This window comes from Halichoeres trimaculatus, unplaced genomic scaffold (genome assembly GCF_033239565.1).
Source record: "Halichoeres trimaculatus isolate MK-OKI-2021-1 unplaced genomic scaffold, fHalTri1.1 fHalTri1_scaffold_1, whole genome shotgun sequence".
NCBI classification, from domain to species: domain Eukaryota; kingdom Metazoa; phylum Chordata; class Actinopteri; order Labriformes; family Labridae; genus Halichoeres; species Halichoeres trimaculatus.
This window is the reverse complement of record NW_027437179.1, coordinates 34556744-34584308: the sequence shown is the minus strand read 5'-3', so window position 1 is coordinate 34584308 and position 27565 is coordinate 34556744. Positions and strand designations below refer to the sequence as shown.

The window sequence follows — 27565 nt, the reverse complement described above, 5'->3', positions numbered from 1 at the left end:
ATCCAGTCATTAATTATAGTGAGGAGCGTAAATGGAGCTGGAAGAGTACACATGGATGAAGGTGTTTGTGTAATAAGATGCATAATGCAGCACCCAAAGACACAGAAGTCCATCCGTCAATCTGTCACCATCTTTACAGATGATGATGATTTGTGGTCTTCTGGATGATGACGGGAAATTTCATCTTGATTAATATTAGAAGTGGGTTTGAAAAACATGAAAAACATGCTTGTTGATATTTCAGGCTTGTGATTGCTGCCTCCTACTGGACATATGGTGTCAAAGCCCATTATGTTAAAAGAAGGCAGTGTTTACAAAAATGCTGATGTGGTGCTTTTAAGGCATACTTGTTGAATTTTACTTTTTTGATTGTTAGTTTTTGTATCAATTGTTTTGTCTTTTGTTTTGGGACACCAGCACTTTGAGACAGTTAAGATTTTCACTTTAACATAGAATTCAAAGGATTAAACCTGTCACTCTAGTAACAGTAGTTTAATATCCCATGTGTTGCATATCATATGTGTCATTTACTTAATTCTGAATCTTACTTGGAAGCCTTTTTTTTGAGTTTACAGTTTCTTTTTTTCCCTAACTTTGTATAATCTTTTTCTGTTTACCAGGTGGAGCGTCTGCCAATTCTCATCGACAGCCCGAAGAAGCTCGATCATCAGCTCTCCTCAGACCCTGACAAAACGCCAGTTAGCAACGCAGCAAACAGCGACTCTGAGCCCGAGGATGTGATCCAGCCAGGTGAGACAGAAAGTAAAATGCAAAAGCAGTGTCATAACACAAGGAAAAGGATGTTTTTTGTTGGTTTGTGACACTCAAATTAAGAGATTTGATTGTGAGAGATAAGGGTTGAAATCCAAAGTATTTTTGATCTTTGATAAAAATGTCAATGATGAATCAGCAATTACTAGTAAAAAAAAAATAAAGATAGACTTTCCATGATACAATTGTGTTTTTACCCCAAATAAAGTAAAGCATAGCTACGAGCATAAAGCAGTGTACATGTTGATATTCAGCATTCAGAAACATGCTTGAGTGTAGAAACATGGAGCAGGTTTATAAATCTCTGCAGACGTATCGTCTCATACAGATCGAGGCTCTAACTTATAAACTTGGAACTGGTGCAACAAGAGAAGTGAGCAGAACCATATTTCAGACTGACACTAACTGGTTTTCTGCCTCTTTGTTCTCTCTGAGAAAAATAAGTGTGGTCACATGGTTGAGTTTCAGTCCAGAGTGCAGTCTGACAGCACAAAACAAACGCTCAGACCTCACTGATGTTGCAGGTTTGCAGAGATACTCGTGTGCCTGATTAACCAGTCAGGAAGAAAGACAATGAAAATAGATTTCCTCATCTGTCCGCCTCGTATCCAAAGATGAGGTGTGATTATTGTGGAGCTGTCTTGTATCACTCAATATCTTATTAACACCCCAGCTTCATGCAATCACCCACTTCATGTGGATGATTGTATTTCAGCATCAGGTGTCGATCCGGTCTGTAGATGCTCATCTCTTATTTGTTGCTTCCTCCACACAGAAAAGGACCAGGAACCAAAGCTGACGTGTGAGTACTGCGGCTGGGTGGACTTTGCCTACACCTTTAAGGGATCAAAAAGATTCTGCTCCATGGTTTGTGCAAAGAGGTAAATCACTTTTCAGTATTGTTTATCTTTTATTTTAAAGAAACAGCTGTCCCTCTTCAGATTTTATGACTCTAGGACAGAGCTTTGATCCCTGATCTCTGACTGACAGGTACAACGTGGGCTGTACGAAGCGGATTGGTCTTTTCCACCCAGAGAGGACTAAACCAACCAACCGCTGGCGTAAGAGACCTCAGGGTCGGCCGAGTATGGAAGCCAAGAAGCAGGTACAGAAACACACACACCCTCCTTCACTAAAGCTTCTGTATCAACTATTTGATACTGCTTCTTCTGCACATTTCTCGCCCCGGACTTTTCACGCCTTGTGCTTTTTAATGAACTCCGGCACCATTCGTGCGCGTGCCCAATTACCTCCCTCTGTCTTTGAAAGGGTCATTAAGCGCTCGATGATCTTTGTCAACGTTTATGGGTGACCAGCAGGGATGGAGGAGCATTAGTACAGATTTTCTGCCTCCTGCACAAGTTATAGAGACATCATAAGCTACTGGATTGGATTACTTTGTAGATGAATCAGCAAATTTTATGCCTTGGTACCTGTAAAGATTGTGAAAGCTTTAAATAGCTTTTCCTGAGGCTTGAAACATTTGAGATTATGATGTGTGATAAAGTTACAGCTTAAGATTCAGGTTAGAGGCATGTTAGAGGAGTTATGGTGTGCAAATATGTTCAAAATAAGGTTGAATACACAAAACAACACTTTATTTTGATGCCATTTTCCAGCATCAAAGTTATAAAGAGCTTCATTTGCTCAAAAGATGACAAGGAAACAGACAACAAGAATTAGATGGTTTCAAACTAGCAGTAGGCATCACAAATGTGGAAGTAGATACAAGAAACAATAAAATAAAAGAAAAAATTCTCCAGGTTTAAGAAAAAAAAGCAGCCAGCTAAGTTTAAATCTGACTTTAAGTATTTCTGAACTGATCTTAAACCAAAGTTATACCAGTGAAGGGAAGATAAAAAAGGTGAAGTATGATTGGAGAAGTTGAGAACACGGTTAAAACATGATATTTCTTGAGTTGGGATTTATTCTTCTTATGTTTTATATTCAAAATGTGTTATGAGTTATGTTTTGCCTCGGGGTTGAATCCTAAGCCTCCAGTGGGGGGTGCTTCAACTTCGTGTTCGAATCAGGTGGTAAGTTTGATAATCCCAGAGTTCAGCACCTAACAGAGTCATTTTGAGGCCTTGGTATCGATCCAACACCCCTATCAGGTCCCTGCAGGTGTATCCCACTCATTTGAAGTGATTGTAGAGAATAAATCATACTTATTACCTCTTTAATCTCTGCTGCTGCTAACACAATGTCCTGACACTGATTTTACTGATGAGGCATTCATTTCTTAAATGCCTTGACGTCATTTTAATTTTTCAGAAGCTGTCCCCGTCACCGCTGCAGACTCAGGGCGGCTCTGTGTCCTCGCCTCATCTCTCTCAGCCCAGCCAAGAGGAGTCCAGCCCGTGTTCGGACATGTCCAGCTATGAGGAGCCGCCGTCCCCGCTGTCTGCAGCCAGCTCAGGACCACTTGCTCCAGCTCCAGCACCTACTCAGGTCCCTGTCCACAGGCATCCTAGCAGGGCCTCGGACCAGGAGGCGCTGAGTGGAAGAGATGAGCCTTCACCGTGTCAGCGCTTCGTTCCCAACGACCCTGCCAGGTGGAACGTGGAGGAGGTGTACGAGTTTATCCGCTCATTGCCAGGTTGGTGACGTAAACTCAGATACCATCATTCATTATCTGAACCATACAAAACAACAACTCTAGCATCACACATCCACACAGAGCGTCTGACATCTGTTTATCAAACATTACTCCGGTGTTTGATTGTTCCCTCTTAACAGGTATCAGAAAGGAAAATGAGTAATAGAACATCTCCTCCCTGACTCCTGTTTTCAGTGCCACTAACTGCAGCTTCTCTATCTCTCCTGCTGTTTCTGTTCATGCAGGCTGTCAGGAGATAGCAGACGAGTTTCGCTCTCAGGAGATTGATGGACAGGCCCTGCTGCTGCTGAAGGAGGACCACCTCATGAGCACCATGAACATTAAACTGGGACCCGCGCTCAAAATCTTTGCACGTATCAACATGCTCAAAGACTCCTAGCAGGAACTCTGTTTTCTTTGTTTTTATGTGTATGTGTGTGTGTGTGTGAGTGTGTGTGTGTGTCCAGTTGTGTGAGAGGAGAGCAGAGTATAAAACTTTGGCACAGGGCAGATGATGCGTCATCACAGCACTGACAACACAGACTGACAGCACTATGACCTCAGTCTCCTCACTGCTGGACGGGTTCATTTAGCTTACGTTCATATTGACCTGAATCTGCTCTCAATACACACACACTGGGAGCTGTGCTTAAAGCATGCATTGGAGTGAATACAATAATATAATACATATTCATACAAGATACAACGTGCAGACTAGAGCTGGGAGTTGAAGTACTTCCAAATTCAAAATACACCCAAAGACCAAACAGAATCTGCGACCTGTTTATAAATATGCAGGAAAACAACATCATGAAAAATGTCAGTAGTCACAACATTGTACCCTTTTTTTAGTTAAAGCAGCAAGATGATGAGTCTGTTGTAAGGGCCTGTGTCCACTGATGGCGTCAGGGCTGGTAACACCTATAAACTCAGTTTCAGAGCACCTTTGCTGTCTGGTGCTTGCTGCTATCTATGTTATGATAGTTACTTCCCTAACTGCTAGGTCTAACTTTAATTTCTCTTTAGGCCTTAAATTTGCTTCTGTCAAGAGAAATTTAACAATGAACATTTAGAAAATGACCTGGAAAGTGTAGCTGAAACGACTAGTCTGATTAATTTCAATGCTGTAATTTTTTTCTCCTTTTTTGAAGTTGTATTTTCTGACTTGTGGGAAAGGTGTCACAAGTTAGATCTGAACAAAGGCACCCTGCTTGAGGACTAACCTCATGGGGCATGCAATTTAAACTGCTAGGCTATTCCGGCGCCCCTCCATGGTTATACAGAAGTCTGACTGAGGTCATTAAGAGAGATGACATACATGAGCAAAGCTTGAAAAGTTAAATGATTTTGAGTGAGAATGCTGGTGTTGAAGACATTGTTAGCTGTGATGAAAAACTATTCTGCATTTGTTATGTATCGAAAAGGCTCTACCAGAGTAAAAAACAAAACACCGTTAATGGACACAGGCCCTAACTTTGACTGTAGGTATCCTTACAGCAAGACTCAAGAAGAAATAATATCTTACAAACTTTATTTATACTCTGTCCACTATCTCGCTGTGAATGTTCCAGACCTGATGCTTTCACACAGCGTCTTATCCTGGCTTCATGCAGACATTTCTCACCAGCAGCTGAAAGCCTGAAGGAAGCCCAGATGAGCAGATTCAGCAACAATATCTGAACATTTTCAGGAGCGCAGACTGTGTGAGAAAGAGTTCAGAAATGTATACACAGACTGATATCAGATCCAGGATTTGCTTTGACTCTATTAATTGGTTGTTTTATATTTATTTTATACCAACAGAAGAGCAATGACTTGAAATCTAACCATCTGACCCGTGACATGCTGAGTTGTGTATTTGTTGAGTACATGAAGATGTGATCATAATGCAGGCAGGAAGTGAGATAAGAACAGTGATTACTAATACAAGATGAAGATGCAGATGTCTTCTATCAAAGTCATTATCCTGATAACACCCTGAGATACAGGTTTCATGATAACAGCAGGTGTTTATGTGGTCTTCCATTTGGTCTGAGACAAAATCTGTTGAAGCTACTAGAGAAATAAGTGAATCATAAGAGACTAACATCAGTCCCTGTTCAGCTGAGCCAGGGTGGGGTCATACTGCAGCAGTCTTTGTTGAATTAAGGCATTAAAAGGACACACAACAGAGACATCTGAATTAATTATTGTTGTTATTAAGCTACTTAAGATGTTTTTGTACAGTTTTGTTAGTGTGTGAATGAAAGATAAGGGTTGTATGTGTGCCTGGGAACAAAAGAGTGCTTCATTAATTTGCTCATTTTCATTCAGTTGATGCTCCTTTGCCTTTTTTCTCACAATAAGACTCTCACAGCTCCAGAATACAAAGCTCTAATGCAGAGAGAGAAAAAAGGTTGGAGCAGCTTCTTCTCTGACATTGATTTCCCTTTCATGAGGAACTCTCCTGCAGATTCCAACTGCCTGCAAATTATTTTCTCAAGCTGCTTTCTCAAAATGGTTTACTAAATAATGACTTTGATTTATTGTCTGAGTTTGGTAAGAGGACATCAAGTTCATCTCACAATTCAGCTCTGTTCTTTTTATCAACCCTGTTTTTGGCACTTATTTTCCCTTTTGTTTGCTTTAATTTCCTGGGATTCACAACATAAGAGGCAGGAGTTTTTATGTACATAGCAGCTACAGTGAGGAAAAAGACTGAAATTAAGTGTAAAACTTTTTTTTTTTTTAAGTTATGCTTGTTATTTTAAGCCAGAAATTTAACATGGTTTAATATTTTGAAATATGCAAATGTATAAAAAAGGCCTGGGAGTTGTTTTGTATGTTTTTTTTCTAACTAAAGTATGATCATATCTTATTTGTGTGTTTGTGGACATGACGGAAGGTCAACTTTTGTAGATGAGGCTTTGTCAAATGCTTGTATTTATCAGAATGGTTTGTAACAACTTTTGCAATTATAAAAAATTTGCAATACACTTCTTTGTCCTCTTTTTTATCTGTGTCTAAGTGAGGAGAAACTTGTGTCATGGGATAATGCTACATTTGTTTTGCTTTCATAAATATATTTTATTGTTTTCAAGTTGTTGTGGTTGCAATACACACAGCTAAATTTGATAAGAAATGTTTGGCATAATCTACCAGCTGTGGGAGGTACAATTTACAAATATTACAGGCATTTAAGTTTACCAAATTGAGTCTTATTACCTGTAGTATGGTTTGATAAATAAATGCCTAAGAAAAAAAAGTGAATGTTAGTTTGAACAAAAGCATAGACTTTGTATGGGGGACTATAACGTATTAAACTGAAATAAGAAATATTTACATTTCTTTCCATTGGATAATGCTTTTTATTACAAAATATGAATAATGTGAAACAGTTTTGTGAAATGAAATCCTTATTAAATGTATTCAATTTTTAGAGATCCTCATGGAACAGCAAATGGATACCAGTTTTAGGAAAGAGGCGCACTTAGAAAGGAAAAACATAAACTAAAGAAATTCAACATTAAGGGTGATTAAAAATACTTTGGTTAAAGTTATTAAATAGAAAAACTTCATTGTCTTGAAATGGGGAGATTATGAAATATTAAAACTGATACAAGATGCATAGTTTATTTGCCTCCTATTGAATTATGCCTTTGTAGCGTATTATGCATAAAATACAACAGTTTTGTTAGGTTTGTAGCTCATAAAATGTATGTTTAATTGTCTGAAATCGATACACAGTTTAGAAAAGAGGCACGATTACCATAAGATAAAAAAAAACATATTGATAGAGAAAAAACAAAATAGTAATAATTAACCACCCACTAAAATTTAAACTAACCAACAGTTTAAATGATCAAAAACGCGATAACAAAATGTATTTATGGGATAAACTGTATATTTCTGGCTTGTGTTTCTGTCGATGTATTTCGTGCATACACTAACTTGTGTTTTTGGTGTACGCTCTCGAAGTCCCGCCTTTAAAAGACACGATATTTCCAGGTATTTATCTTCAACAATGGACTACTTGTTTGAACACAGCGGTTGCTTTCCATGTTGTTTCCAGTTAAATACAAAAGAAGCGCAAACAATGAACAGGTATGTTGAGTTTTCTCTCAACGTTTTGGTGTGCCACTGCCAGCTGTTGGTACAGTCAGAGAGGCGGGGAGCTGTAGGAACACGCTGCTGACACGCCCCTTGTTTTGATTTGAGAACGGGCAATACCAAATGAGACACTTTTCTTCTCGTTGTTTTTCAGTAAAAAAAACGGGTTAATGTTAAACTGTTCAGACACTATTGTAAATCCAGTGTGATGAGCCACTCGCGTATGCAGGTACAAACTTCGTTAAAACCACACTAACGTTCGTGATATCTCAACTCCCCCCGCAACTGGGTGAAAATGGTATCGCCCAGGTTCAAACTTGAATGTCGTCATTTGGCTTTTAAACTGTAGATACATGGACTGTTACCTGGACGTTGATTTCTTTAAGTGCATTCATTTACATACTTTTTAAACTTCTAATTGTCGTAGTCTTATTCAGACAACCAAAATCAACAGGTAAGTCAACCCTCCAAATAGATTGATCTTTTTTGGTTGCTGTCTCGATGAATTAATGATTTGCTAACGTTATTATTGTGTTTATCATGATTATTTTATCTGTGTGGATTTCAGTGGCAAGATACTTGCCCAAGCCTGTCAGCCTACAGTTTTCCCTTTAATATCACTGTATATGTAACTGTAGATTATAACGTCGTGAGTTCCAGTTCGAAACATTTTTTTTAGCTATCTTAGGACAAGATTTCATCATTCCCCTTTTGGAAATTTACACTGTATCATAAAAAAGACCCGAAAATTTAGAATTTAAATTAATTGTAACAGCATAATACCAGTATCTATCTTTGAATCATACGTTATCTTGTTCTTTTGACTTTTTAATTACACTTTTGCATTATTTCAAGTTTGTATCTAATAATTTAATAACATTGTAGGCTGATAGAGCTGGTCCTTTAGTTGGGTCTGCGCATGCGTCAGCGGTCCTTCCTGTCAAGTCAGGAGCTCTATCTTGCTCTGTCTAACTTTTGGCATGTTGACATGATTTTAACCATGCTTGTAGCCTATGGTTACCAGTATTTTATACAATTAATTATATTTTAATACTTACAGGTTAAGACAAAATTTTATCCTTCCCACTCTGGATATTCACTTCATATAACGTATTAAAAGAGCCCTAAATGTACACTCATACAATCTATTACGTACATACATTGCATTAGTTTGACCTGGTATCTAATTAGCTTCTGACAGATGTAGTGAGTTGCTTTCAAGTGACAATATTTGTCCAAATACTCAAACTCATCCTTGTTTAAATACATTATCTTTCATACACTCAAACATGTAGCCCAAAGAGCTTCACAAAAGAACAGAGACAATACATAACAGTCTTTGACAAGAGTGGTACACTTTAAAGTAAAAATAAGTCAGTATGATAAATAATAATAATAATAATAATAATTATAATAGTATTAACAATATTAAATTATTTATATGAAAATAATACAAGTATTAAGAATAACATAAAGTTAGCTCAAATGAAAGGAATTAAAATGGGTTTTAACAAAATAAAATGATTCAAAATAATAATAATAAAAAACTATTAAAACATAATTAAGACTAAACTGTTAAATAAGTGAAATTATTCCAAAGTAAATTATTATTTTTTTTTTAATAAAGAAAGGTATTTTAAAAGTGAGAGTTGAAGTTTGCTGTGATGATGTCCAGAGGCATAACGTTTCAGAGTTTAAAAACAGAAAGCTCTCTGGCTAGTGTTTGTGAAGGAGACAGGATGAATTCTTAGGAAGCATTTGAGGACCTTGAAAATTGAGCAAGATCTGCCATGTATGTGGGGGCAACACATTGTAAAGCTTTAAAAACAAGCAAATGAAATTTATAATCAATACTAAATACACTCTTTCAAGGGCACTAACTAAGTTATTGTTATTGTTGTTGTCCTATTAAGTGTTCTCTTCTTTTCGAAGCTTTCCAGTGACAGACTTGTCTCCGACGGTCCAAAATCCAGCAGCTTATTTCAAACTAGATACTAAAGAGCCTGACGTTTGTTGAAAAAGCTGAGTGATGTTTACTGTGTTCCTTCTTGTTCATCAAAAGAGAAGCAGATGTATTATCTGTCTGATGAGAAATTGATTAGTCTAAGAAATAATTACACTCTACATTTTTTTAGTACTTGGTGCACTAACAAGGAACAAATGACTGCTCTCTCCAGCCTCTGTGGAGTTGATTGTTCACTGAGTCATTTAAATGTCTAGACTGTTGCTGAAATGCCGAATCAAAGAGACCGGGCCGCTGATGATTCCCCTGCTGACCTTCCCTGTCTGGAAAAACTTGACTCTCCTACGGGTAAGACGCTTTATGATGGCAGTTATTGTTTTCAGGCACGTTCAGGGACCATTAGTAATTGAATTATTACCACGGTGGCGGTTTTAATTATCTGTGGGTGTGTGTGTCCCGTCTGTGGTGTCAGGTAGCCCACCCACCGCCTCATTATCCAGCCTGATGGAGGTGCAGAACTGTGTCTCCAACCTGAGCCTGGCTCATGAGATAGTGGTGAACAGAGACTTCAGCTTCAAACCCAGGAGTCCTCCTACAGACAGGCAAGAGTGCACTCTCCATCACAGGCTGAGTGACCTGCGTTGATCTTATTTCCAAAATTAAATAGCAATAGAGTTTGGTCTCTGTGGGGCTGTTTTTTAAAACTATTTTTCCATGTGTAGCCTGGAGGGCAGAGTGACAGAGATTGTTCACCGAGCGTTTTGGGACATCCTTCAAGAGGAGCTGAGGAGCGATCCTCCAAACTACAGCCACGCTGTCGTTCTGCTCCATGAAGTCAAGACTGTAAGTGTGGTGCCATCAAAACAGACATGAAAACAAGGAGAGACAGGGTCTACCCAGCTTTTTAATGTTTAGTCTTTCACAAACCACAGTACGCAAAGCAAAGAAAAATCACACAGATACAGACACACAAAGTAATGTTAAGTACAACTTAGACGAATCTGCAAATGACAGAAAATTTGCATGAGATTAGTTGGTTAAAAAATATCAAGAACCATAAGGTTGATTTAAAGTAGTGATGAATTTGTTCGTACTGATATTATACAGTGGATATTAACGCAATATCAACACCAAATAATGACATTGGTCCCCAAAAAGAAAAAAAATAACCCATAGCCACTAGTCAGTTAGCATATTTTAGCCTACAGACTAAAAACAGATGTAACACTTTGTTAAGCCTGGTTAAAATTCAATAAAATACCCTCATCAACTTTTCCAAAGCTGGTTTATTGAATTTATATATTTTTGTAACCTGTGCTAACAACAAAAGATCAGGCCTAGCTGTTGGTGCTATTTGTGCGCTTTGTCTTAAACTAGATTCTTACATTGTTAGCCATTGTGTGCTTTAATCAAGCTGCAACCTCTGCAAGAAATGAAGCTAACCTGGAAGCGCTAAAAACTGTAGTTAAATGAGTTCCCGCCTTAGGCTGGCTCCAGGAGCACCAGAAACCACATAGTCACCAAATCAAAAGCTGATTTTTACAGCAGAAATTAACTTATCAAGTAGGGATGCACCGATCACAATTTTCTGGCCGATCACCAATATTTAAAAAGTCTGACCTGCTGATACCGATTTTTTTTTTTTTTTTTCATAACTAACAGCATATACCTCCAATGTTCCAATCTTATTTCAATGAAAACCGTTGAATAATACCTGTGAAACAATAAAACTGTTATGTTTTAACTTAAACAACCAATGAAGTGTCCGGAGTTTTAGGTCTCAGAGCAAAAAAGCAACAATGGCTAGCTGACAGACTGTCCCGGAGGTATATAAGATCAGTTTCATATCCCTCCAAACATCCGACATCGGAGAGACATGCAGATCACGTCAGTATTGGGTCGGTCTGTCAACGATATCTAGATGTCAGAGTAACGTTCAAATTTTAAAATCTAAATCTGACTGATTTTTGACGTTGTAATGACATTCAGCATTCGGATGTCATTTACAGACCAAATCTAGACGTCAAGAAGACGTTCAAAGTGGATCCAAACATTCAGACGTCATTAGTAGACCTTTTTGAAGACGTTAATCTGACCTCCATACGATGTCCTAAAAAGACGTAATAAAAATTTTAATTCTGCACCTTCAGGAGTCGGATTTGGACATTAAATATATGCGATTTCAACGTCACCTTGCGCAGTCAAGGATGGGCCCATCACCAATCTCCCAAATTTAAGTAAATCAGTGCATGTCTAGTATCAAGAGCCTGGTTAAAAAATTGACTTCAGTCTGAAAAGATAATTTCTTTAACGGAGTGATTTTTTTTCTAACTCAGCAACTCATTAGATATTTAGACCACGAGTTTGCACAAACAAAGGCACGGTTCTCCTGACTGTACCTGTTAGTGAGGAGGCTCTTAACTTGCCTCTCGAGTCAGCATTTCCAAAATGGCAAGCAATGACAACAGGCTTTAAAACTCTGTATCAGAAACAAATGTGTGACATCACAGACACGATGTCCATTCATTATAGTCTATAGTTTTAATCAAGCGTCAATCTCTAGTGTTGAAAAATAAAGTGCCCAAAAATGCAGTTCCTCTTATAACCATTTGGTGCTCACCCCAAATGCCAAGTGAAACATGTATACTATATGTCCATTTGAACTGAAAAGTTAGAAATATTTATATGCACTACAGAAAAGTAAAGTTTAATTTTTTGGATTGGTGAAAACTTTATGGGGGGTGAATCGTTTAAAGATTTACCAGTTTGGTTATGTTAAAGATAAAAACTATGCAAATAGATGCATACCAGGGCCAGGGCTGATTGATTGACAGGTATAGATCATTGAATATTTGATCAAGAATTTTCCTCTTACATCAGTCATAGCAGTCATGCACTTCTAAAAAACCTAGTGGAACATTTTTGTACATGTTATTTTTTTGAGCCTGCAGTGATCCTGCATGTCTTTTGTTTTATATAAGCTTTGACATATTTCTACTACATAAGTGGTGTCCATCAAGAGAGAAGTGTCAGCACGACACACTCACTGTTATTAGTAAAGCATTACTGTACCGTGTTAAGTGCTCTGCACTTCACCACACTTACAGGTCTAACAGCGATAATGTGTTTTGAACAGCAGGGCTAAGCGATGGAGCACATGTTAAGACACATGTTGAGACATGTTATTTCATGAACAGGGACATTATCGCTCCAGCATCTGCTTGGAAATCTGAGGAATATGTTAGTACTTTCTTTTCTTCTGCAAAGAAGTATGTTGAGTATACCTTGAACTATTCCTTTAATGATTATAAAACTAAATATATAAGTTTATTTTACGGCAATTATTTCTTTCCAAGACTTGATGTTTTCATTAATTGACCTTGATGCAACCAAGACCCCACTTACTCATCACCACATGAAACTTTCTGAATCTGCGCTCTACTAAATTTGGCGTCACATGTTCCATCAGATGCTCCAGTCTCTGCTGCTACCCACTCACGTCAGACTGAGGTCTCAGCTGGACGAGGTTTTGGACATGGATCTGATCCGCCAGGAAGTGGATCACAGTGCTTTGGATCTCCACAGACTGTCCGGATACATCATCAACACCATGGCGTCCTTGTGCGCACCTGTACGTGACCCAGAGGTCAGAGCGCTGAGGGAACTCCAGGATCCTGTGGAGCTGCTGAGGTAAGGGACAGGTTAACAACATCTCAACAGACAGAGCTCTGTCCGCTACGTGGGGTTGGTTACTCAACAGGATCATAAACTCATGATTATTAAACCAAAACTAGAAGTCTATTTAAAACACTTCCCCCACTGAGCTGTGGGAGTATTTTAGGAGTCATCAAACACTCCGACTCGTGCACTCACAACTTCGTCTGACTCATTTGTATCGAGTTCCTCCTACATTATAAATAACTTTTTTCTAATTTCAAAGTGGTGATTTACAAAATGTGGTTGCTGCAGAGAATGATTATCCTGTCTGCTCTGGAGGAATTACAGGAGAACTGATTGCTGTGAAACATGTGGCACGGTCCAATCGAGCGCCATCATTTATTTATAAGAGGGTGACGGCATTATAAACAACAGTTTGGAGGTAAAATACACAGCCTGGCCAAAAAAAAGTCACCACCTAGATTTTACTAAGTAGGCAAGGCAAGGCAAGTTTATTTGTAGAGCACAATTCATACACAAGGCAATTCAAAGCGCTTTACAGCTGAAATAAAATAAAACCACAATAGACAAAATAAAATCATTGCATAAAATCATACCATAAAACATTGAAATAAATATTAATTGAATTAAAAGAGGAGAGTGCAGATAAAATACGTTCAGTTGTTGTATGCTATGCCAAACAGAACTGTTTTCAGTCGGGATTTAGACATTGTCAGAGTTGAGGCCTGTCTTACATCTTCTAGAAGACTCTTCCAGATTTTAAGGGCATAAAACTGGAATGCAGCCTCACTGTGTTTAGTCCTGACTCTGGGCACCAGCAGGAGACCTCTCCCTGAGGTTCTCAGAGACCGAGTTGGTTCATATGGGTCTAGCATGTCAGAGATGTACTTTGGTGCTAAACCATGAAGGGACTTGTAAACAAGCAGAGCTGTTTTAAAGTCTATTCTCTGAGCCACAGGAAGCCAGTGCAGAGACCTGAGCACTGGACTAATATGGTCGTATTTCCTGGTTCTGGTCAGGACCCGAGCAGCAGCGTTCTGGATGTTCTGCAGCTGTCTTACAGCTCGTTTTGAGAGTCCAGTAAGCAGGCCGTTACAGTAATCTAACCTGCTGGAGACAAACGCATGTATCAGTCTCTCTAAGTCAGGTTTGGACACTATTCCTTTAATCCTGGCAATGTTTTTGAGATGGTAAAAAGCAGCTGATGTTATTGATTTGATGTGGCTGTTAAAGTTTAGTTCTGAGTCCAATACCACCACAAGATTTCTAACCTGGTTACTCACATTTAGAGAGAGAATCTGAAGATGGCTGATAACCCTTTCTCCTTGTTTCTGTGGGCCACAGACAATGGTGTCAGTTTTATCTGAGTTCAGCTGGAGGAAATTGTTCTGCATCCACACACTGATCTGTTTGACGCAGCAACAGAGTGAATCTATAGGCCCATGTTCGCCTGCCGTCATTGACACGAAGATCTGAGTGTCATCAGCATAGCTGTGGGAGGACACATTATAGCTGCGTATTAGCTGACCTAATGGAAGCATGTACAAATTGAACAATAGGGGTCCCAGAATTGAACCCTGGGGAACCCCACAGGTCAGGGCTATTTGGTCTGAGACACAGTTACCAATTTTAACAAAGAAAGTCCAGGTACGAGCCTCCTATTGGATAATTACTGCATGGGGGATCATCTTTCAGCTGGCAACTGTCTTTTGCTGTTTTATAACATTGTGCACTTAGAGCTTGTGTCACGGAAGAGCGGGCTGTATCAGCAGTGGCTCATTTAGATATGAAGGTCACGCCCACTAAATCAGACTGGTCTGAACAGAGGGGCTATGAGAGCCTGGAAACAATGCTGCTGTGCTTGATTTATTGGCTTTTTGGACCAAAACATGTAACTACCATTTCATGAAGACATCAATGATTCATATTAAACTGTAGATAAGGAGCATGATATGGGACCTTTAAACATTTGGTGAAATCAAATGAAGGTAAAACAACAGTAGAACTCAGGGCCATGTTTAATTGTGAAAGTAAGAGCATTGGGATTGGGACTGAACAGCTGTGTAGCCTTAAGAAAACCACTAATCAGTGAGGCTAACTGGAAAAAAAAGGGCTTCAGTTTGCTGGGGAGCATAACAATTTTGGACTCTGGAACAATGGGAGAAGGTCATGTGGTCTGATGAGTCCAGATTGACCCTGTTTCAGAGTGATGGGTGCATCAGGGTAAGAAGAGAGGCAGATGAAGTGATCACCCATCATGCCTAGTGCCTACTGTCCAAGCCTGTGGAGGCAGTGCTATGATCTGGGGTTGCTGCAGTTGGTCAGGTCTAGGTTCAGCAACAGTCTGAGCTCAAAGAATGAGGTCAGCTGACTACCTGAAGATACTGAATGACCAGGTTATTTCATCAATGGATTTTTTTTTTTTTTCCAAATGGCACGGCCATATTCCAAGATGACAATGGCAGGATTCATTGGGCACAAACTGTGAAAGAGTGGTTCAGGGAGCATGAGACATCATTTTCACACATGGATTGGCCACCACAGAGTCCAGACCTTAACCCCATTGAGAATCTTTGGGGTGTGCTGGAGAAGACTTTGCGCAGCGATCAAACTCTACCATCATCAGTGCAAGATCTTGGTGAAAAATTAATGCAACACTGAATGGAAATAAATCTTGTGGCATTGCAGAAGCTTATCGAAACCATGCCAAATTGAATGTGTGCCATAATCAAAGCTAAAGGTGGTCCAATGAAATATTAGAGCGTGAGGCCTTTTAATTTGGTGGTGACTTTTTTTTTTTTGGCCGGACAGTGTACGTCAGTTATCCATGCAAAGCAACCTCTCAACGCAAGCTCAGGCAACCAGTCATTTCTCAGCTATGAAACTAGCTCAGCAAAGATAAACAAACCAGTCAACACAAGAACACAAGAAAGGTAAAAAAAAAAAAAAAGATATAAGAGTTAACTTCAATGCATTTTGGTGAATCTTTGAGAAATTAGAAAGTTTGTTTTGATGGATGCGGCTCAGACTTTTATGCACACTGTGATCTGTTTGATCAAGGAGTGAACCCAACACACGTCAGCAGGTCTTAAGATGCTGTGCTGTGTGTACTCCTCTTACCTCCAGTAAAAAATAAATATGACTTCAAGTGATGCACTTCCTGTCTCCCAGAAGATCTCAACCTTTCACATATTACTTTTAATCCTACTGATTACTAGATGTAAAAAATGTTGTCTTCTTCTTTCCTCTGCCTTATTTCTCAGGGAGATCTTCCGCGTCTTGGGCCTCATGAAAACAGACATGCTGAACTTCACCATCCAGAGCTTGAGGCCTCACCTCCTGCAGCAGGCCGTGCAGTACGAGAGGACCAAGTTCCAGCAGATCTTAGACCAGAACCCAGGTGAGGAGGGATGACGGATGAGGAAGGTGACTCTCTGGCGGTGAAATTTATGATTGTGGCGTATTTCTCTTTTCAATTAAACAGATTCTGACCCTTGACGCTGTAAAACAGGAGCCTGCCATTTTCCTGCTTCTCTTAGATTAGGTAAAGAGCTGGACAGGCAGTAAGTGAAGTTTATTCAGAGTGCAGCTGGCAGAGTGACAGGACCCTCAGTGCTGACACGGTTATGTTTATCCTGGTACTAAATATCCCCGAGTTTATTTGATCTCTTAAAAAATAAAGGTCCCTCAAAATTCAATCAGCCTGCAAATTTCTTAAAAGCTTTTTCCATCCTAGTAGAGTGAAGTGCTGCAAACACAATTTAACATGTTTCAGTATCAGTTCCTGTCAAAAAAACACTTAAAAACACCAGTTTATGTAAAGAAAACATGAATAGATCTTCATCTTTCCTTCAAAAACAAAGAACTTTAACTGAATTACCCCTACACTGACAGCCCTAATCGTTGTTTTTCCTTCAGCCTCTCTGGACTTCACCAGCGCTTGGCTCGAAGCAGCAGCGTCCGAAGAAGCCGTCAGATCTCAGTCTGACTCTCCGTCTCCTGACAGCAGAGGTCCTGTCAGCCCCGCTGCTGTCCTCAACCGGGCCTACATGCGTCTGCTACGTTGGGACCCGCAAGACCAGAAATATCCCGAGGTCAGAAACGATGTCACACTGCACTCTGCCTTTTTCATCCGAGTGATATTTTATTGATTAAGGGGGAATTTGCAGCCTCTTGACACACTCCTCCTCGCCCTGCCACATGTTGACGCATGTGACAGCACATTAGAGCTCATGTGGCGCTGGAGATCAGCAGCTCGCAACCTTTTTCCATCTGACGCAGCCACACGGCCCTGTCAGGTTGGATCAAGTAGCCCTTCATCAACTTCAGCCATCATGTTTGATGTGTTCATTCGTATCGATTTAAAAACTGTTATATAAATACGATAAAATGTATGCTCTATATTTCCCAGAGCCAAAACAAATGTCTTTCAGCTTCTTGAAACTCAAAGGAATGTTGATGTTCACTATCAATAAGACGGTAAAAATAGATGTTACATCTGAGAAGCTGGAATCAAACTAAACAATTATTTTACTATCCAAACTCACTGTCTTTTTTTCCTCTTCCCAAAGGTTTGTTGAATCATTTACAAACTGTTAAAGCACTAATCTCATTACCAGTAAGCTAGTTAAAACTTTTTACTTCTCAGGCCTTTATCAGTTATTTAAAAAGTTTACCTTTTAACAGTTTGTTTTTTTCATTGTTACTTTTGTAAATCTTTTGTGGCTGTCTTACATCATGCTCCTATTGGCTACTTCATCTATTCATTCTTGCTGATGAGGCCTTGAAGCTCTATAAAGAAGCCGCTTTAATCTATTTTCACTGTTTTTTCATTACTTGAAGCTAACAGCCTCAACCAGATGTTAAACCTCTGGCTAGTCATTTATGTTGTTTAAACCATAAACCAGTGGTTCTCAAAGTGGAAGGAATCTGCCTTTCAAAATCACACATATTTAAAACTGCACATTTTATCCATTATTGTAAAAATATAATACAAGATAATAAAAGATAGGGGCAAACAGAAAATGTTTGATCACTTTTCCACATTACTTTGTAAACCCAGGACCCAGAGGTGTCCGTACCAGGATAATGACAGTATCAATGGCAGCAGAACACGGCAATTAGTACACATAGGTGGTCTAATTTACCCATGTGCGCTCAATGAAGCATCTCAGGCCTTTTTATTATGGTCATCATTTCCAGCAGTGCTGAAGATGCGTCAATGGGATACAAAGTTGGTAACTTTGAGCAAATGTTCATGTCTTTTAGGGATTGTGTTTTTGTGGGTAACAGATGAAGCTAGTTGTGTCCTGGTCCGGACACAGAAAAGACTGACAGACTGAGGGCTCTTTCTCAACTCTGTGGGTGGTGGTGCATGGCCGTTCTTAGTTGGTGGAGCAATTTGTCTGGTTAATTTCGATAACAAGCGTATTCAACCTATTGTATCATTTAATTTAAGCTCAATGCCATTATTAAAATACCTTAACTATGACAGATGTGTCTCCTGTCTTAGCCTTTGCTTAGAGATGCACCAATACTGATCAGGGGTATCGGTTGTTGGTGTATCAGTGCCCTTGAGCTGGATCGGTATCGGTGGGAAGAAATCCATGGTGCCTATCTAGGCAAACAGCTCTAAGCATTTTTTTTTTAAACCAGCGCTCTTTGCTACTTGATTTGCACTTGCTTTGTTTTTAGCTGCATTACCAATCAACAGGGTATAAAAGTTTGCATTTGAAAAGAACTTGTGTACATTCTGAAGAATTGTTTTGATGGTAAACATTTTAACATTTCCTAGTTAATACAAACATTAGCTCCAGTAATTCCATGTACTCATTTTTTGCTTTTACCCAAAACATTACCAGTCTTATCCCACAGTAGGGCATGCAGGTTATTATTTAACACTGGTATCAGATCGGTTGATACCAAAGCCGGTCAGTATCAGAACCAGAAAAGTTGGATTGGTACGTCCCTACCTTCAATATCATTTCTCCTTTTAACAATTTTACATTTTCCTCTGTGACTTTTTTCCATAACTATTCATCATGCCTGTAAACTCACAGGGTTATTGATTTTATCTTGTTTTGTCGACCCTCTGTTTTTGAATGAATTTACCATTAGCCAATTCCTAGTCATTCCTTGAAGCTAATAGTTTAAAATGTCTTACTCAGTGTCATTTATTTTAGCACTTGCAGGCAGTTTTAACATTTAATCTGTTACTTTAAGATAACAACTTTCTAAAAGCTAGTCTTGGGTCTTTTTAGAACACATTATCACTCATGTCGCTTTAACAGATTCAGCATTTATGGATCACTTTTTATCTTAAATCAAATAGTTTATGCATCAAAATGTTTAGCTCATTAAAAGTATTCAAGCTAGCAAATTGAACACCCTGTAAACATTAATCCACCCATTTACCAATTTTTAATAGAAGATTAGCTTTCTTTTGGCCCTAACAGCACCTTATTTAGCAATCAGTTTTAACTTTGTATGCTCCGGGGTCTGTTAGCATTGGGTTTCTTCAGGTGGTTTGTATTGTACGCTAACATTTTGAAGCTTAATTTTAATTTGTTCAGCCATTCCTCTTGTTTTATTGGATTAGTCTAACTGTGCAAAATGGCTAAATGATAGTCTTTGGATCATAGCTTACTCCAAAACCACACAACATTCAACCCTGACCTGATTCTCTCTCACAGACCGCGTTGATGGACCGAGCCCGCCTGGACGCTCTGGGACAGCAGCTGAAGACGTTGGTCCTGGAGGCATCGGTGCTGCTCTTGACCAGCACTCAGTGCGGAGGCTCTGTTTTCTCCCTGCAGGGGTTTGTAGGTAAACTCAGGCACGCCATCGCTGCCCTGCTGGAGGGCAGTCACACCAGGTAAGAGGGGGATTTGGTGATGCATGTACTGGCTGTCATGGGGAACAGGTATTGTATGAGAAGGAAACCAATGGAGGTGACAGCAGGCAACTAGCTTGTCAAAACTGATGCAGCTAACCTCATTCTTTCTGTTCGAGACGCAGCCCATCATGATAAGTGGATACATGTGGAGCAGCAGCTTGTGATATTCAAAGCCTGCTCTCACTCTGGACCAAGCTGCAATAAAAAGTGGCTCAGGCCATTTCTGCTTTAATCACCTTTATTAAAATGTCATTTAATTTAAGCTAACCCTCTTCTGAGACTCAGATGTTATTAAAGACTCTTATTTATTAGCTTCTGCAAATCCCTTTGCTCCTGTACCTCTAAATGGGTATCTCTATACCCCCCTGACCTGATACGCAGCTAATGAAGCCTGCAGTTCATTTGTCTGACGCTCGTTTCTGATGCTGCAGGGAAACTGACCTAAAGGCTGCACTGCTGGGGATCGGGGACGTCGTGCTGCAGCAGGTGACCGAAGCTGTGAGCAGCCAGGGGGGAGCGGCGCTGCCCCAGGAGAGCCTGGATCTGCTGAGGGGACAAATATCTGAGCTGTGGAAGAACAACCACCCTGTGCGCACACTCATAGGTCAGTATGAGGAAGGACAGAAATGTGGCAAACTTAATTAATCCATAAAATCTGATTTGAATCTTTAAGTGTTTCTGTTAGCTGAGTTTTTATCAAGTCAAGTTTTCATTTCGTTTTTCAAATTGTGATCTGTTGGGTAAGAGAAACATCTCCCTGAAAGCTTCGGAAAACTTGTTCTGACAAACAAATTACAGGCTTTATCAGCCAAAGGCACCCGTTTCATTAGAGTGAAGAAATGTGACGTATAATTAAGCTGCTTTTGTAACAAGTTAATTAATTACCCCCCTTTTTTCTTGGAATTCTTTTAAGTTTTTGTTTGTGAAATATTGAAAAACAAAAACATGAAGCTGCTTGAGACGGACTTAAATCTGCAAACAGATTTTTTCCTTATCCCAAATCAATGATTGATCAAAAGCTTATAATTAATTCTGAATAACGGAAGCAACTCCAGGAATGACCACATCTACACCAAAGCAATCCACACGAAGGAGTGTGGCACGTTTCAAGAGTTTATGACTTCACCTCTACCTGCTGACAATGTGGCAAAATTTCCAATAGCATCCCTAGTGTGGAGCCAGATTTTAAACCAGATTTGCAAATGCGTAAACTGATCCACAATTGTGTAAAATATTTACAAATACACGCACAAATCCACAAATGCATAAATGCACACAGGAGAATTCACAAATGTACAAAAAAAACTTGTCATTTGTTAACCTCACTGTGTTTACATGTGGATTTTTGAGACTCCCTGCTTAGAGACTGCTTAGATCCTCAAATGTATTTTTTTTCATCAGGGAAAGTCTTTAGCCAATCAGATGTCTCCCTCCTCTTCATCCAATCACAGTCACGTAGATTTGTGGGTATGTTTTGATCATAGACTGTACAAAACATGGATGTAGTCTTCCCGACGTCACCTGTCTGTTTCTGAAACGGAAAATGAAGCACATCAGCTATAGCAGCCATATTGGTAGTGGCAAGGGCTTCGCGTATAACTATAGGGCACATGTCGGTCACGTGACCTGAGCTGTGCCTCTGATTGGGTGAGCTCGTGATCTTAATATCCTATGAACCGCTGAGTTAGAAAAAAATTCGACCCTTGTACGGTGTGGGCTGATAGTAAATTTATCGACTTAGACAGGAGATGTTTGTTGAACCAGACTATAAATAGGTTAATTTCTGCTTTGAAAACGGCTTTTTTTGGCTTGGTGTGTATGTGCACTTCCGGTACTTCCTGAGCCAGCCTCAAGTGGTGACTGGAGAAACAGAAGACTTAAGCACTTCCGCACTTTCTCATATTCTTAGACTGGAGGTTGCCGCTTGGTTTAGATGTAATCACTGTTGCTGCATCTGCGCATGCAGAAATGCAAACAATGGCATGTACTTCAAGTGAAATCAAAACTAAAACCTGTCCATAAGCTGTATAAGAGACGGCCCCCCAGTTGGCTGTCTGTGGCCATGTCCACACGTAGCCGAGTATTTAGGAAAACGCATATATTTTTATACGTTAACGCCTGTCATCCACACAATACCACAGTTTTACGTCACCGAAAACGATGTTTCCTAAAAACTCCGGCCAAAGTGAAGATTTTGGAAAACTCCAGTTTCATGGTTTTGTGTAGACGCAGGTAAACAGAGTTTTCAGTTCTTAAACGTCACAGCTGATTGACAGGGGCTCATTCTGGTTGGCTGACTCAGGTCAGGAAAATATTGCCTATTATGGGTTTGGCCTGCCTGTACTCACCGGTGGATTTACGTGCTGCGTGTGGATGGAAGTATTTTCAAAAATTCACAAGGGGGGGATATTCATTTTTGAAAATACCTGGCTACGTGTGGACGTGGCCTGTGTAAATGTGACTTTTTTCTACAGTCCTGCCATGCAAGTGATCTGCAAATATGTAGAAAAACATTGTAAACATTTTACATATCTGTAAATCTGTTTACACATTTGTGGATCAGTTTAGGCATTTGCAACATGCATACTTTTGGATGCATGTACACACACAAATTCTGAATTTGTGAATTTTGACACTGATCTGGCTCCATACCTAGTGAAACGAGTATTTTTTTTTGTTTCAGTTTGTATGGAGGTTGGAATTTTTTGGTTTTATCGATTGGTGGCTGAGGCAAGGGGCAACATCTGATTAGAAAAAATGAAGCCTATGAGGAAGTGCTAAAAGTAGCTGTTCATTGAGAATCTTCTTGTGGTTGGCTGCAGAGAGACCAGAAGTCATGTACACACTCAGCTTAAAAAGCATTTTTTACAGCCTGGTTCAAAAAACAGCTTGGGTCACACACACTGTACGGTGGGTAAATTTTTCTGACTCGGCAGTTTGAGAAGTCATTGGGATCCTTTGATTGACCAATCAGAGGCACAGTTCAGGTCATGTGAGGCGGGTGACGTCGCGGAGGCTACGTCCATGTTTAATACAGTATATGGGTTAAGCAGACATCACAGACAGGAAGACGAAACACACAAGAAACTGAGTGAAAGAGATGCCAGTCAAGCTGTCAGCTTCTTTGTGTATTTCTTTGAGAGGTGGTTAATTTGCAGGATAATGTATAGTGAGTGGGTGGTCATGGGAACTAGAGTCCTTACAGGATGGATAGGACCCTGTCATAAAACCACCTCCTCACTAAACATTATTCATGACTTTGTGAAATAAAAACACATTTAAGGCTACTAATAGCTGGATACTCTTTGAGATAAGTAACTTTTTGCCTCATAACTGTTTTTTTCATTAATATTCGGGTGTGGTGCTCAAAATCCTGAGTCTCAACTGATGAGGAGAAACTTCAAAGCTTATGCAAAGTACATTTTGATTTGCTCGGTCATGTTTGTGTATATAAAGTAATTTGTAAATACACAATCTTCACTCGGCTGTTGCAACACGTATAATTATGTAATTTAGTTTGGGTTATCTCCCTCCTCCGCCTGCTGCTGCAGCTAAACTTGGATGAGTGCTGCTGCAGAGAGCTGACTTCTTACTTTCTCCCTCTCACTCCTTCCACCCCCTCACTCCTTCCTGTCTCTCTCCTTTTCTGGATCAAACAGGAGAGAGGGTACAGGGTTTCCTTCAGGCCATGCTGCAGGGCGGCCCAGCTAAAAGGAGTCCAGAGCTGCCCGCTCCCCTCAGGCTGGTGAGTGCTGAGCTAGCCGAGCTGGGGACGGCCTTTGGGCGAATCGTCCACTTCAACCGGACGGTCTTTGGTCCTTTCTACGCACCCATCCTCAGGAGGCTCCTGTTCCCATCGGGAGAGGCCGAGACCCCGGTGGACTCTCGCTAGGCTGAAGGTGATCCGGATGACATCCCATGAAGCAAACATAAGCTGCCGTTTGGCGAAGATTTGGAGCTAGTGTTAGCTACAAAATGTAAATATAGTGAGAGTGTGTTTGAGAGAGGGACTTTTATGGTCTCCAGAAAAAAAGTGTATTATATTATTTCAATTATTCAGCAGAAATGTAGATGACATCATGAGGCAGATGCTGAGTCATAATTGAATTAATGCATCTCCAGTCCGTATGAAACCAAATAAGGAATGATTCTTACTTGGGACAAAAACATCTTTAACTATGTAAATGAGAGAACTCAATATGACCTCCAGCAACAAACCGATTCAGAGTATTTTTTAGTTGCCTGGAAAATATTTAGTTTCAGAATAATCTTACAGTTTCCTTCATCTCAAGATGAAACACACTCAGAAAAAACATACAGATCAAACAACCAAAGATGAAGCTAACAGGTTGTAAATAGTTTGAGATTTTTAAAAGTTTTTCTGTTCTCATCTTCATGTTCAGAGAATGTTACAAAGAATTCACCAAAGACAGTGTGCACTTTTCTCCAAGTTGTTTTTTGTTTATTTTTTTTTCTTTTGGAGTTTTGACCTGAAACCAAAAGTATAATCAGTGTTTCCCCTGCAGTTTTAGGCATTAAAGGGGTGGTGGTGTTTGCAACAACCAATAATTCATAACAAAATAATAAAAGAAAAAATTCAGGTACTATTATTCTTGAAGCAGCCACTGTTCAGCCCTGGTAAGTTGTAAAATCGGTTTCAAGTTGTTTCAAGTTGAAACATGAGCTGTAACACATCAGATAACATAGAATGCAGTCAGAAGTGCTAAAGCCCAGAATGTAGTTGTGGTATTATCAGAAAACAAACATAGAGATGGTTTAAAGTCAGTTAACCTTTGCACACTGAGTCAGAGTGACTGAAATTTATTCAAGAAAAGAGACACATAAAACATTAAAGGTCCCATATTCTGCTCCTTTTCTGCAGTTTAATATGGATCATTGATGTATTCATGACATGGTGGTAACATGTTTTGGTCCATAAAGGCAATAAATCAAGCACAGCAGCATTGTTTCCAGGCTCTCATAGCCCCTCTGTTCAGAACGCTCTGATTTAGTGGGCGTGATCTTCATATGTAAATGAGCCACCACTGATACCGCCCCACTCTTCCGCGTCACTGAGAGCAGCCCCACAAGCTCAGAGTGCACAATGTTTAGAAAAAAAGCGACGCTCATTTACTGTAACATTACAGGCTAAAACAACAGGCTAACCGCAGCTAAAGTTTGCATCCCAAAGCTAACACAGAGACATGGGGGACACTGAGGAAAAGCTCTTACATCTGCTCCACAGCACACAGCATTTAAAATACTCACATTTCCAGGGTCCGAGGTTTGTTGGCGGATGGTTGGTAATGCGCCTGGATTCAGGACCAGTCTATTTGCTAGCCCTCTGTTGTACTGTCCAAATTTGGAAAAGCAGTCGGCCGTGAAGTGACTAGCACACACATGCACAGTTTTACTGAGTGTAGCTGGCACATTTTCTTTATAAATGAACTCTAGCCACTTAGTCTCATCTTCTTCTGAGATGGGAAGATGTGCATTGAACTGTGTGGCTGTTTACAGCCAAAAACAGAGCAGTGATGGCTCTTCAACTTCAGCATTCTCCTCCCCGCTGCTGTAGAGATATTTCTTTCCAGCAGCGGGGAGGGGGTTCAGGGGTATCTACTCCGGTGGACCAATCGGGTCAGACTTACTCCTGATTGGTCAAAATAGGGAATCGCTGACGTCAGCAAATCCCCAAAATCCAAACAGCTCGTTTTAGGTCAGGATTTTACATTCACAAGCACTACTAAGTACAGGTTTTGTCATTAAGTATCACATTTTGTGGGCTGAGAGGAAAACCAAAGACCCACAAATTTCACTGAAAGACTTAAAGTGATTTTTGCACAATATGGGACCCTTAAATATGGAGGATTTAAAGTTCAGTTTACTGTGCAATTCAAAACACACTCAGCATGTTGTTCTTTCATTGAGATTAGTTGCCTTAAGATGAGGGATGCTAAGTCTGTCATGAATAACAAATGGTAGGTTTTAGAAACACGATCAGGTTAAATCTATGAAGGCCTAAAACTATGGAAGGAACTTTGCAAGGCTGGATACATTTATTTTATTCAAGAAATAGAACATGTAGGTTAATATTAGATTTAAAGAACAGCCAGATGCACTAAACCACACAAGTAATTTAAAACATCATGATCTCTTTTATGGATCATACAGCTTTCATTTTCATTAGATCACTTTCAGATTTTAAAGATATAAACTTAAATGAACCTGAAAAGCGAGGCATACCTTTAAAGATTGGTTGGCGTGATAAAATGGAAACAAAGTTTGAAACCTTTGGTGTTGCCCTTTGACTTTGACATCTCTAAGCAGAGCAGATACTCGAGTTAAACTTTGTTTCAGAGATTATTCCCGTGCAATCGCTTGAAACTCCAAGTCTTGCAGCAACACTTTCCTCAGTTTTGAAGTTATTTCCTGAATCCTCAATGGGCTTTAATTCGCCCATTTCTTTCTACGTCTATCTGAAATTTCTTCTTGAGAAAGTTCCCCAGAAAAGTCTCGGGCAGATTTATGACCCTGCTTTTAAATTAAAAACTGCAGAAATGTTGGTTAAACTGATGAATTGAATGTCCTCAGAAACTTGTTCTGCTTGTTCTTGATTAACATTCCTTTAATGCTGATAAAATTGCGCAGCAGTGTGCAGGGAGGAATGACAAGGTTGAAATGAGAAAATGAGATTGCTAAATCTCATCAAAATCTAAAACTTTTAACGCTCTCGCCTCAGATTGTGTGAAATAGTTTGGTAGCTCCGAGGTGGAGGTAGTACTGCTGAGGTGAACAATAAATGAGCTGACTTATATTTCATTTAGTGGCATTAAATGTGAAAGTAAAGTTTCATAACTGTCGATTCGACTAGTAGTTCTTTTGTATTCACAGACTTTATTAGAAAATCAATCTTAGAGCGTAATGTCTTGATTTAAATGACGACTCAACTTGAAACAACATTACATTTTAGGACCTGGAAAACTGAATCGCATGCTTTGAACAGTTGATGAATGAGACTGCTCAAAGTCAAAAGGCAGCATTTAAGCATCTTAATCCTGCTTTACTACACAAACAGTGTCTGAGAGCATAAAAGTATATCATAATGGAAAGTAACGATACTACGAACAGATGTAGAGTGAAGTGTTTTTAACTCGAGCTGGATTTTTTATCCCTTCATCGTGTCGGATTTGGTTTAGAGGAGTCAGAATAAGTGAAACAGGCTGTAAATCTTTTTTTAATCATCCAACAAACTGAGTATTTAGCATCTAAATGACAGAGGAGTTTTATGGGATTGTGATCAGCAGGCACTTAAGAAAATGGGATGCTTAGCTCTGTGACTTGAATTTAATATAACACGATAATCACTAACCGGGGCGTTTGTTGAGATTAGAAGTTGCACCACCCACTAATCTCCATGGCAGGGGAAACACTGATGGTATAATTGTACAGTAATTACTCTGGTGTTAAATTTGTCACTTGAAATTTTAAACAGCTGCTGTAAAGTTTCTCTGTGTTTTACTCTTGGATCATAAAAGAAAATCAATGCCGACAACAGACTTGAGAGGGACTC

General features: G+C 39.6%; 2 protein-coding genes across 2 annotated transcripts in view; both read left to right on the top strand.

Moving 5' to 3' along the window:
• The window catches only part of phc2b (polyhomeotic homolog 2b (Drosophila)), a 47488-nt gene extending 41182 nt beyond the window's left edge, over positions 1–6306 (top strand). The window contains exons 11-15 of the mRNA XM_074673235.1: positions 621–750; positions 1547–1652; positions 1762–1876; positions 3046–3370; positions 3616–6306. Coding sequence (XP_074529336.1) covers positions 621–750; positions 1547–1652; positions 1762–1876; positions 3046–3370; positions 3616–3770 — 831 coding nt within the window. The 3' untranslated portion in view covers positions 3771–6306. The remainder of the gene's footprint in view (positions 1–620; positions 751–1546; positions 1653–1761; positions 1877–3045; positions 3371–3615) is intronic.
• Positions 6307–7775: 1469 nt separating this feature from the next.
• LOC141798461 (T-complex protein 11-like protein 2) lies at positions 7776–27553 on the top strand. Its single transcript, XM_074680423.1, has 10 exons — positions 7776–7913; positions 9680–9770; positions 9895–10024; positions 10145–10265; positions 12892–13112; positions 16364–16500; positions 17019–17194; positions 19793–19974; positions 20427–20599; positions 23655–27553. Exons 2-10 carry the CDS (start codon positions 9692–9694, stop codon positions 23885–23887), a joined length of 1452 nt encoding a protein of 483 aa, XP_074536524.1. The 5' UTR covers positions 7776–7913; positions 9680–9691; the 3' UTR covers positions 23888–27553.
• The last annotated feature ends 12 nt before the right edge of the window (positions 27554–27565 follow it).

Coding starts and splice junctions, on each gene's coding strand:
- LOC141798461 (XM_074680423.1), top strand. CDS start 9,692: ATGCCGAATCAAAGAGACCGGGCCGCTGATGATTCCCCTGCTGACCTT. Junction 10,025..10,144: donor AGGAGTCCTCCTACAGACAG/GCAAGAGTGCAC, acceptor TTCCATGTGTAG/CCTGGAGGGCAGAGTGACAG. Junction 19,975..20,426: donor CTGGAGGGCAGTCACACCAG/GTAAGAGGGGGA, acceptor CTGATGCTGCAG/GGAAACTGACCTAAAGGCTG.